Source organism: Aspergillus stella-maris (genome assembly GCF_047715825.1).
Source record: "Aspergillus stella-maris strain CBS 113639 unplaced genomic scaffold BDV14scaffold_35, whole genome shotgun sequence".
NCBI classification, from domain to species: domain Eukaryota; kingdom Fungi; phylum Ascomycota; class Eurotiomycetes; order Eurotiales; family Aspergillaceae; genus Aspergillus; species Aspergillus stella-maris.
This window is the reverse complement of record NW_027396829.1, coordinates 217,020-228,722: the sequence shown is the minus strand read 5'-3', so window position 1 is coordinate 228,722 and position 11,703 is coordinate 217,020. Positions and strand designations below refer to the sequence as shown.

General features: G+C 50.9%; 4 protein-coding genes across 4 annotated transcripts; 2 read left to right on the top strand and 2 right to left on the bottom strand.

The window, feature by feature from the left end:
• Nucleotides 1-255: 255 nt before the first annotated feature.
• BDV14DRAFT_79602 (uncharacterized protein) lies at nucleotides 256-941 on the top strand. Its single transcript, XM_073777554.1, has one exon. The coding sequence runs from the start codon at nucleotides 330-332 to the stop codon at nucleotides 774-776; it is 447 nt and encodes a 148-aa protein (XP_073627138.1). The 5' UTR covers nucleotides 256-329; the 3' UTR covers nucleotides 777-941.
• Nucleotides 942-2,427: 1,486 nt separating this feature from the next.
• Nucleotides 2,428-6,512, bottom strand: BDV14DRAFT_190478 (uncharacterized protein; the record flags this gene model as incomplete). Its single annotated transcript, XM_073771341.1, has 4 exons — nucleotides 2,428-2,673; nucleotides 2,759-3,151; nucleotides 4,097-4,372; nucleotides 4,425-6,512. 4 exons carry the CDS (start codon nucleotides 6,510-6,512, stop codon nucleotides 2,428-2,430), a joined length of 3,003 nt encoding a protein of 1,000 aa, XP_073627137.1.
• A 52-nt stretch (nucleotides 6,513-6,564) lies between these two features.
• Nucleotides 6,565-6,788, bottom strand: BDV14DRAFT_175388 (uncharacterized protein). The gene has a single exon (XM_073769063.1). It carries the CDS (start codon nucleotides 6,763-6,765, stop codon nucleotides 6,604-6,606), a length of 162 nt encoding a protein of 53 aa, XP_073627136.1. The 5' UTR covers nucleotides 6,766-6,788; the 3' UTR covers nucleotides 6,565-6,603.
• Nucleotides 6,789-8,044: 1,256 nt separating this feature from the next.
• Nucleotides 8,045-11,601, top strand: BDV14DRAFT_190477 (extracellular mutant protein 11-domain-containing protein; the record flags this gene model as incomplete). Its single annotated transcript, XM_073771340.1, has 4 exons — nucleotides 8,045-9,353; nucleotides 9,465-9,495; nucleotides 9,879-11,028; nucleotides 11,101-11,601. 4 exons carry the CDS (start codon nucleotides 8,045-8,047, stop codon nucleotides 11,599-11,601), a joined length of 2,991 nt encoding a protein of 996 aa, XP_073627135.1.
• Nucleotides 11,602-11,703: the final 102 nt, after the last annotated feature.

The window sequence follows — 11,703 nt, the reverse complement described above, 5'->3', positions numbered from 1 at the left end:
CTGTAATTTCGAAAGCGCTCCATCCCCGGAGTAAAGGAAGAGCCAACGTTGCCCTGGAAGTTTCCTTGTCCACCAGTCCGGGTTAGACCTGACTCGTGGCAAGATGGATCCCTGTGCAAATCACTACAAAGTCCGCGGGCTGAGTTGGAGGAGCCCAAGACATGGCTAAGCTTGTTATTTTTTTTTTTTTGAGGTGGTGTATCTTATCATAGGAGCTTCAACCTGGAGTCCTGGACTGCCAGTAACGACGTGGTGGCCGATGATATGCCGAAAGTTTATCCAGTTGGTGGAGTCGGAAAAGAACTGAGCCTCTGAATTATGACTTTTCGATGCGTTGTACGGACATCGCCGTCATACTGACTACTGCATTGCTCTTTCATGGACAAGGATTTCTTCCATCACGAGAGGAACTTCTAGATCCAGCGGAGCCAGGACTGTCTCCGCGGGTTGCGCGCGGAAATCGGCACTTGTATTTGGATGCTTCTGATCGGCATGAAAGATCTGACAGCTCCCAGGGATCCCTGGGAATCTTTCTCCGTCGGAAAATTCCTATGGATGGTATTATTCTGGAAGCACAACTAAGGTCGGCATTTTTGGTTGGCCTTTGTCGTCCCTGGCGGTTAATTTCCACACCATTAATGTCCATGGCCCATCATTTCTTTAATAATCAAACTAGCCACGGGCTCAGCACGGACGTATCTCGAAGCCTGGGGTGGGAACTCTGTACCTTGGTCCGTTCTCCCGGTCCCCGTAGCCTTCTCGTGGTTGACAGTTAACTGGCCGCAAATCCCAGAAAGTGGAGGAGCTCCTCCTGTCTGGGAAATTAAGATTCACGTTCATGATCAAGATTCGAGTTTTGACGGGATCGTGACAGGTCTTTTCAAGAGTGCCAGCCTTGTTTCTTCAGCATGTCAGTGGATTTGGCCAATGGCTGGGCGAAGTATAAGAAAAAAATTCACGCTGGTAAGACTTACGAGAACGAGACATCAAGTTGCATCAACTTGCTGGTCTCCAGTCCAGCGCTAATGCCTCACGACGACCTTGGTAGTAGGACAGGCTTCCATCCTCTCATCCTGGAAAGTGAGACAATAGGAGTAGGATTGCCTATCCAGCAATGACGATCCCTGCCTGTCCCTAAAAAGGAATCAATCCTTGTCGTTGATTGAATGGATGATTCCAGTGATTTTTCAATCCTTAACGCCGAAGCCCAACTTAGCGCCGTTCATCGGGCTTGCTGAAAATTGAGCTTGGGCCTCGGCTCGTGGCTTGTAAGCTTCTCATGGGCGGTTCATGAAACGGAATGCTTGCTCTTCCCACCCACTCAGGGGCTTTGTTTGCTTGTTGGTGGGAAATTCAGGACTCGACGATCCGCGGGCGGACTGAGCTCGAAGGTTGGGAGGTTGTGGCCAAGATCTAGCTGCCCACTAACCTAGGTAGTGGCTTGAACGCTTTCATTCAGTCGGTGTTCCCAAGAATATCCATAATACGACCGCAGGATCGGTATCCTAGTAGGAAGTTGGGTCCCAATCCATCTGATGATTCGGAGGGGTCCGCCGCCGCCCAAGATGGTAAATGAAGACGATGCCGACTTGTCCAGGATGAGGAAATAAGGATTTGAGGAGCCACAAGAAGCCGCACTTTTGATGTTTGGACTGTCATGGGCGATCCACAGCCTGGGAAATCCTGGATGGTCTGCTGCTCTCACTCTGTAGTCTGTAAGGCTCCTGCCTGCATTAGCTGATGACAGCAAATCATCTCCGTTCTCGGTACTTTCGGCCGGGCTCACTCACTTTTCCCGATGATTACTTTGAGCTCTGAAGCTGATCTGCGGCGAGGGGGATGGCTTGTTTGGCATTACCTTGCAGAGTTGCAGGGCTTGCTATGGACGCAGTCGCTCAGCGGGCTTGCATCGAGGAGAATAAGCAGGACTGACAGGGCGATTGGAAAGAAGTCATGCAGATGGGCTTGTGACAAGTATCTTGAAGGACGAGCAAGTTGCTTGCTTGAGCGCATTGTCCAATGTTGTCGTGATTGATGTCTGTGTCAGGATGGAAGTTGGAATGAAAGATTGGATGGCCGACAATCGCAAGTTGCACAAGACGCAAGAGCCAACTTTGCGCATAAATTAACTGCGGCAACAAGTCCAGCGACATCCCAGGTCCAAATACGCAGAGTCAGCTACCTGCAGATATACCTCTACTTGATATTATACAACTGCGCATTGAATCGAATACGTCAGAAGCATAACACCAGAGCTATCATCTGCAGGAGCACAGGCAGCAATGTCCACTGACCATGACATTGGAATCTAGTCTATGGTACGTAGATAGCAAACTATAATACAAATTGGTATCACGATGCACCCTGCAGTCTCCGCAACTTTTTCTCTTCAAGGCATAGCTATATCTGTGCTCCATTAGCAGTAGCCTATGACTTTGACGTCCGAATCTCTTCAACGGTCTTCTGTAACCCCTCAATCACAACCCCCCACTCAATCTGATGCACCTTCTGCTCAAACGCATGCAGATCCTCATCAGCTCCTTCAATGAAGGGAATCTCCCGCACAAGAATGGGCTTCCCCATATCCACCTCTGAAATCACATTGTGGATCATGACCCCGGTCCTCTTAATCTTACCGTCTAGCCACGCCTGGTGAGCCCGTTCGATGGCATTCTAGACAAGTCACGCAGCCAGGTTAGCAATCATGTACAGCAAAGACAACAACTCGTGACGGGAAGGATGATATGATATGACGTACAGCCCCATTGAACTCCCCCGGCAGCGCTGGATGTAAATTAATTATCCTAACACCCTCCTTCTCCAGCGGACTCAGAAACCCCTCGGAAAGCACATGCATGAACCCCAGACAAGCCACTAACTCCGGCTTATCGTCTAGCACCAATCTCGCGAGCTCGGCATCGTATTCTTCTCTAGCGCGCTGCACGCCCTCTGGTGTCGCGGGCTGTTGCTTCTTATACTTCACGAGGTTATGGTAGTGTGTCGGGATATTGGCGCGGCGCGCACGTTCCAGGCCGAAAGCGTCTTTGCGGTTGGAGATGACCCGGTTGATTTTTGTGGGAAGGGTGGTGTCATCGATAACGGCTTGAAGGTTTGTACCGGATCCGGATATAAGGACTGTAACGCGAATAGGCTCCATTTTACTTCTTGTGTTTATTGTAGAGTGGCTTGTCGAAGTATTTTCTGCTGTTGGCCGTGTCGAACTTGACTGCGGACTTTCGGAGGTGGGCAGGTTTGTATTGCGCACAGCGTTCTGGGCGGTCGTGGCGTTTGCTCTGGCGTCAGAACTATTGGATCTCAATGATCGAAGTCCGTCAATTAAGCAAGATGTGCCTGTCTGTGAAAGAGTCAATGGAATTGGGAGAAAATGCGATGGTGATGTTGATCAAGCTCCGACATTTTGACCGCGGGGCATGCGGCTGAGTCATCAAGTTGAAGGCGGGGCATCATTTGGTTATAAAAAGTAAAGTAACGGACGATAATAGTAGGTATTTACCGGTAGCAACACTCTTGAAATTGTCATGAATCGTGATATTGAGCTATGCACATCGCTCTATGCAATCAATAAAGTAATACAGCTCCAGGCGAAAACCACTGTTCCAGACATCGTGTCAAAGTAAACGTTGAGATATTGCATGCTGAACCAAGAGAGTTGAGTGAAATTCAAATGCACAGCGCAGCTGATTAAACAAACTCTCAAGCAAAAAAATACCACTTGACTGTCTGCATCCTGACTCCGACGACCAAAACCAAAACAACGCGATGCAGCAGTGGATATCTAAACCGATGTAACAAACGACGAAAAAGGCTGTTGAGTAGAGGCGCCATGCTAGATGGTAATGACAGGAAAGAAAATCCGGGTCCCGTATGAGACACGAAGGCCGTCAAGAAATTTGAAATTAGACAGCTGTTGTGCGTGGTATGTCAGATGGCGGCGGCGGCGGCGCTTCGGTGTTAGACTTGTCGGCGACACCTTGACCCCGGCAGAGCGGACAAGAATTGCGACCTGTTGTCAGCCACTAGATGAAGTCAGCTTCGTGTGGTCAATGCCAGGAGTAGAGTCGGAGTTGGGATGTACCTGGTCGATGCAATCCCGGTGGTAGAGATGCTCGCATTTGGTCAGCTGTCGAAGCTCCTCCGAGGCTTCGTACTCGCTAAGGCATATCAAACAACGCTCGCCCTCGGCGATTTGAATAGCGCTGGAGCCATCAGCGGCTTCTGCAGTAAGATTACCACCGTATTCCACCAAGCGGAACAAGCCTCCTGCGGAAGTGAGATCTTCTGGAGTGGCCACTGGCGGTTTGACCGGGCCAAGCAGTGATGACAGTAAGACCATATCTTCGTATGTCGGGTTCTAAGTTTACCTATGTTAACGAATGTTCAACGTAGACGCAAAATTTACTTACGTCAGTGAACAGGCTCGGCGCAGCAAATGCCGGATGGTTCTCAGAGAGGTTAGTTCCAACGACGTATATCAACCAACTTCTGCCTGTTGGGGCATTGTGATTATCAGGTTCCACGACACCATTGCGCCTGGCTGCCCCAGAGCCTAGTTGCTCGCGGTGGCGCGCAAACTCCGAATCACTTCGACGCCGTTGACGGGACGTATTGAGCGGGATATTCTCATCTGACGTTTCCACCATAAATTGACTTGAACGATTCTCAGTGAGCTGCGGTAGCACGTTAGGAGACATCGCGGAAGTGGTAGAAAGCCTTCTGCTGGGCGTCGAAGCGCCCGATGAAACAGCTGAAAGTCCTGGCTCAGCGGGTGTAGACGGTGGTGGGTGGGGACCAGGCGGGCTGTCCGACACAACGGAAGGCAAAGACGAAGGTGTACCACGACTGCCAGCATCGGACAGCCTACGCGGAGGATTTAGCATTCCAGGCTGAGGGGTAGCATCATCGTTTATGGCGGGTACACTGGATTGAGCGGGTCGAGCGGTGTTGGTGGCACCCGGACGTAGCCTGTCGCGAGGTGGAAGACTTCCTGGCGCTAGGAAAGGCAGTCGAAGAAGAGCATCCAGTCCAGGCAGAGCTGCAGGCTGTTGATCGCCAGAATTCCCGTTTCCGGATGGTACAGACCTGACTCCAACGACGACCAGAGTAACAGTTCGACCTTCGGGGCCATCTGTATGGGTATCTGTGTCCATATCATCCCCGAGAGTCGTGGCACTGTCTGAAGCCGTTTCTGCGCGGTTTGAAGCGGCGGAAGAGCGAGCATTATCCGAGTTAGCAAACCGGAAGACCCTCATGAAATTCACTGGGGTTGGCGGTCGTTCGTCGTGAGGTGGACTGGGCGAATCCCCGGGGGCTGGCTGGCCAGAGGTGGCACGCTGTAGACTTTGGATAAAACTCTCCAAAGAGCCATCCAACCCATCATTTCCCAGCGATTGGATATTAGGCAGGGCCGGTCCAGCTCCACCAGATAACTGAGCAGCAATAGCAGTAGCAGCAAGTTGAAGGACACGCGAGAGGGGCGTCTGCTCCTCTCGGCGCAAGGCTCTTGATGGTCGTGCTCTTAGTAGATTTGGGAAATGACGCACACTGGATTGGTTCTGCGATGATAGCATTGGGGTAGACGGCTGTGTGTTGCCCTCCCCGGGATCCACAGAATTGAGTTCATGAGGTGAGTCAAAGTCCATGCGAGTGTCGATAGGTCCGGGATGGGGAATAAAGCCGACAGTGTCCGGATTGTGGAATGGATATGCGCTTTCGGCGCCCTGATCAGAAGACAGGTCGGCAGATGGTTGACCAAACATATGAGCAATCGGGTTGGATATAGAGTGTCCAACACGGCGAAGACGGATGCTTCGCCGCCACGAACCAGGTCCAGAGTCAACTGAACTATCCGCTGATGAACTAGAAGAGTTCATATTTCCAGCCGCATCACCTCGGGTGTTGAAGTAGGGTCCACTTCGTGTTCGTCTCCTGCTACTGCCTCGAGAGCTCAGCGAAGCGAAAGGGCTGAACCGGGCGCTACTCTGGTTCACCTCCGACCTTGGTATAGTCCTGGAAACAATTCCATGCCGATGAGCATGACCTTCTGCTGGAGTCTCTTCTTCGCTATTCAAGAGACCTCGAATGACCGAGTTAGGCAAAATCCGGGATCCTAATCTCGACATTGTGGACTGTCTTCGCGCCAAGCGATTAAGAATCACAGACTGGTAATCCCGCTGGCTCGCTTCATATTGTGGACCAGACTCCTCCTCAATGCTGCCCATTTGTCTCGAAGCTCCAAGCATGTCGGCAGAAGGAATGACTGGCGGTTGCCATGGGTCGACCGGGGCACTCCCTTGACCAAGATGAATCATCGGCACATCGCTACTGCTCGGTACATGTCCTGCCAAGGGGTCGACGTCCCCGGCCTGCTCCGTGTTGTTCCCGTGATTCATTTCTTCATCCCTATTGTGGCTATGGCGACCCTGACTAGATACGGTGTGTTCAGCGGTGAGTTGATGGCGTTGTTCTCTTTGAGTGGAGGAAGACTGTCCCATAGTAACACGGACGAAACGTTGGAGCGTGGCGTTGGTAGGTTATATACCACCTATTGCCATCCACAGAAGGATGACTAAAAGCGCGTTGCAATTAGTAAGGATTCGATGACAACCGGGCAAGGACAGATAGAAAAGGGATGATAATGTCAAGAACAGCATGGCAAAAGCCGCCGAATCCGCGATGGAGCCGATGACGGAAGACTGGGGACTGCGAAATCGACGACGACGCCACCAAGGTCGAGAGCCGCATCATTCATGACTGTAAAAGTACAGACTCACCATTGGATAGCTCAAGCTAAGTATTGTTCGATACAACGCACAATCTAACTCTTGTGTCGGAGATTTATGCCACAACGTATTATTCTTTCGTATGTACCTAGGCGGAGAGAGTACTCAGGCGGCAGGCCGCGCGCAGCCCTTTGGTCGTCTGAGCAAGCGGGCTTCGGAGGATTCTGCAGGTGCTGCGGTCGAGATGACGAGCGTATCAATATTCACAATTTCTGAGAGAGATGTATGGAAGGTTTTCGGGCTCGTCGTCGAAGGCAGGAGGGGAGCAACGCAGAGCACCGGATAGGGTGGGTCAGGGTCACGAACAGTGCGATATGACGATCGCCGCGGCAAAGACAAGGAATCGAGGAGAAAGAAAGAGATCGAGCGCGGATAAGGGAGAGAGACGAGGTAAGCGACGAAGAAGAAGTGTGGTAGAGGAAGGAATGAGGAGATATGCTGATGGCAGATGACGGACGTGACTACGTTGTTGGAGTGAAGGCAGGCGAGTCGAGTGAGTGAGTGATAGCGTCCACTCCTTCCAGTCGGCTGCTGACAAGTTGTACAAGGCTGATTACATGTAGTACCACGCTGGTAATTACTAGTCCTACCATATACCTGAGTACTCGACTCTTCACGAAAGACTGTGAATCTGCTTCTGCGTCAGTGTCTGGCCTATGACTCCGCCAGACGATTATAAATAGCCTGGGCTGACCAGAGACGTGGAAAGCAGTGGCAGAGCATGCATTCTCCGGATTCCGTGGCGGTTTCCAGCCCGCAGATTGGGCTTAGTAGTGTAGCCTTGAACGGCCGTTGAGTACCCTCTGTATTAGTATTTACGGCTATGTAAAGTTGGAAAAAGCAAATCTGCGGGAACGCTAGCATGGCTTTGGACTGGTTCCTGATGATCATGTGATAAATAACCGTATTAGCTTCTTCAATACAGTCACATGACAGGCCTTCGGGAACTGTGAAATTCTGCCTTAATGCCTAACAAGCAAATTATACTGCAGTCTGCTGTCTTGCAGTCGTCTTTCTTCAATGTTCGACGGAATTTTAGCATACACCTCAGAATCCGGGCTTGACCATACAAACACTTAGCCTAGTGTGCGTATGTTTGGAAATATCTCGGAATAGGTGCAGATCCATTTGTCTGCATGAGCTAGACACATTGACTCAATGGTGTTATAATCCTCGATCCTCAGTCGAGGTGTGAAGACTCCTGAGGAATACGGAACTTGAGTCTTGTTGGCAAGGAATTACACATGGCTTTTACTCCCTCAGCATCGGCTTTTGCTTTACCGCTTCCTCAATGGCAGCAACCGCCCAGCCGGCGGGTCGCCAAATACGAATCTAAGAAGCGCAAGAATCACTATGACACCGGAGAAGAAGACAGCGATAGCCAGAATAGCGACAATGATGGCGAAACAACCGATGCCGTGTCTGACTTGGGTCTTACTGATCCGTCCGTGATCTTGCCCGCCGAGCAAGCTCACCAATATCGCGTTGCGGGATTACCTTTCCATGAAGAATTACCCGGTGGACAATTTCCGCACGGCCCGGTTAAGGAAAAGAATCGTCGGCCAAACAACAACACCGCGATTCATAAGCAGCTTTCGGCTCTCTCTCCGCCAGTATATGTGCCCCAATCTCCAGCGCATCAGGGGAACCTTCGACTTCATCACCTTGCGGTGCTAACTACCGTGCTCCATCGATGTCTCCTTGAATGTGACTACATACGCGCAGGAAGAGCATGGGGCTTGATACTTCGAGAACAATTTGGAGGCAGGTCGATTGATGTGCGCACCGAGGATAGATGGGGTATTGGTGCAGAAATTCTACTGCGAAGAGACCGCCAGATGTCCGACAGACTTCGAGATGACGGAAGTACAGGCGACAGGGGCACAGGCTCCAGCACGTTTTCAAAGCTTCTCTTCACTCGGAAAGGGTTCGAAGATGCCAAGACATACTACATGGAACTCATCACAAGGTATCCTCATATGAGTTCTGCTCCTAATGCAACAAGCGCACTGCACTTCTGGCCAGCTATGTTTGGTCTTTGGATCTATGTCACCCATGAAGAGAGTGTCGTCGCTCGAAACGCTCTTGACGACGAAGATGTCGAGATCGAAAACAGTGATTACAACGACTGGCTCGAGGAGCATCGAAGACTTACATCTGAAGTCCGAGAGAAGGAACTAGCTGAGGCTACTAAGATAGCCGCAAGCATGGATAATACTATGTCTTCGCCGCCATACTCGGATAGTCCAGAATTGCTTGAACTACGGGCCATGGTATCTTTGTGGATGGCTGATCTCGTCATTTCCAGCTTGCCTTCTGGAGGAAGCGACGAGGAGGAATATGGAGGTGATCATGACCTCAGCTCTGTCGATTATAGTGATGATATTATGTCAAGGTCGCTACCTGACAGTATTGAAGCAAGACAAGCCCGGCATGAGGCTCATTCGAAAAGACAACAAGAACTGGCCACTTCTCACGAACTTATGGCAAAGGCTCGGCAAAAAAGGCAGGAGTTGTCTTCCAAGTTTCAAAGGTTGCATATAGAAGACAATGGTCAATTATTTTGAATACTCATGGTATATTTCATCATTTGTGATCTGTAGTTCTATATACCTCAGATATATATTTAGCACACAGTATGATTTGCGTGCAAAACGGAAATAGTTCACAACACGGAAATCGCTTCTAATTCCAAGTAGCTCCAATATCTGAGTAATACAGCCTAGCTGGAAGTAATTCATGTCGTCGTGTCACGGTAATCAGTGGTGCTTGATGCTGTCTTCACATGAGGTAAGCTCCGCTCCGAGTCCGTGCCTGAGGATCACAACGCGTCCTGCATGAATTTCGAACAACACCCATCCAAACACCAACTTCAACCTCAAATCAACCACGCAGAAACCCTGAAACCCATTTCATTGCCCTAAGTAAATTAAGCCTTAAAAGTGACTGTTTCTCGCATTATCGGAATGCCAATTACCCTTCTTCCACTCAGCCAAGCTTACCTGCATTAACCATGGGCGTCGAGGACTATGTGCACGCCAAAGAGACCCGCCAGGTCCAGCCTCGACCACAATCAAGACAAGCTCTAGCCGAACAAGCCCGAGTCGAGGTCCCCGAAACAGCACTGATCGCGCCTGTCCCGATCTCAGCTAATGGCCGGGCTCCAATTGAGCGGTATGGATCGCCGTTTCTGCGCGACCAGGCGCCTGCTGAGAAACAAGTGTACCGAGATGCCTTTGACACTGACGTTGAGGGAATTGACGAATCGACCATTGCGGCGACTAGTGTGTTGGGTGGTGATGAGGTGCCGTTGCAGTATCGGCTATCGCCTGCTATCCATGCAATCAACAACGCGAATGCAATTACCAATGGAAACGGCAATCCCAACGCGGCTGTCCAATTTCAGGCTCAGTCTCATCATTCGCCGTCGCCTTCACCCTCGCCACAGCGTCGGCTCCGTGCTGGGCGTCGGGCCAATGACGCAAAGTGGTATGAAGGGCTCGGTGACCGCGCCTTGAAATCAGCGGGCTTCGACCTGGATGAGCTGGACGACATCAGCCAGCTTACTTCTACGGCCGGGGACGACGAGCAGTCAAATGATACGGATGACCAGCGCTTTGTGTCTAGGTATCGTGGAGGAGAGGAGCCGCTCAGCAGGAGACTTCAGAACTTTTGGTCTGCTAGTCGTAGGGCATACGAACCTACTGTTACGAGGGAACATGTAGAGCCGTCAAAACCCCAGTCCCATCTCCCTGTTGCGGCAGCAACTAAACCTCTGGCCGCAAGTGCCAGGAAGGTCACTCTTCAGCGGAGTATGACAGCAACACCCAGGACAAGATTCAGCCCGCCAAAGCCATCTCTACTAGATCAACTTGATCTAACACCCACCCGCCGCAGTCCCGGCCTAACAAGAACACACTCCCGCAAAGAACGAGGCGGCGAAAGAGAGCGAAAGCACGAGCGAGAAAGGGAAAGGGAAAGAGAAAGAGACCGCGAAAACGACACCATAAGACCAACCACTTCCTTCAGAGACCGAGATGACAACGAAGAAGGCCTCGGCCTCTTCACAAACTCAAACCTAGGCCACACAAACCTAGACGAGAGCCTTCAATCCCTCAACGTCTTTGATATGACCAACTTCGATGACTTGGAGAACGACTCGTCCATGAATGACCCCTTTTCCCGGCGCGCATCAATGCGCCGCATCGAACCAGAAATAGGTGCAGGTGTAGATATCGATGCTGAAGAAGACGCAGCACAATTACCCACAAGCACAACACCACTCTCGAAACCACCAAAGAATCAAATCACCAAAAAACGCCCTCGAGACCTAGAACCAGACTACCCCCCCGAAATCCTCGCAACAAAAACCTTCACCGAACTGCAAGCCGAACCATTCGACCACACACCAACACTACCGCCAATCCCACCTAAGACCCAAACTCCCAAACCCAAATCAACCCAAGACCCCTCCCAAATCGCTAAAGCACCAGAACAACTCCCCACCGAAGACCAAATAACGTACCTCCTCCGCCTGAACCCCCAAGAACAAAACGCCTATTTCTCCACCCTCTCACTGGACGAATGGGAATCGTGCGGCGACAGCCTAATTGATGAATTTGGCAAGTTGATGGGGAAGATGAAGGATCTTAGATGTGAGCGGCGAGCTACCGCGAAGATCTTTGAGGATGAGATTAAGCGACGCCATGAGGTTGTTGAGGAGCAGTCTCAGGAGATTACGGGGAAGTTTGAGGAGATGAGGGCTGGTGGGGCGGAGGTTTTGAGGGGGAGGTCGCCTTGATTTATTTATTGTTGAGATTGAGGATGATCGTGAAGAGGCATGGAGAGTATAGGTATATCGGCTTATTTGTCTCGTGTGTTGTGATGGGAAAGCGTGGAGCAA

Coding starts and splice junctions, on each gene's coding strand:
- BDV14DRAFT_175388 (XM_073769063.1), bottom strand. CDS start 6,765: ATGATGCGGCTCTCGACCTTGGTGGCGTCGTCGTCGATTTCGCAGTCC.
- BDV14DRAFT_79602 (XM_073777554.1), top strand. CDS start 330: ATGCGTTGTACGGACATCGCCGTCATACTGACTACTGCATTGCTCTTT.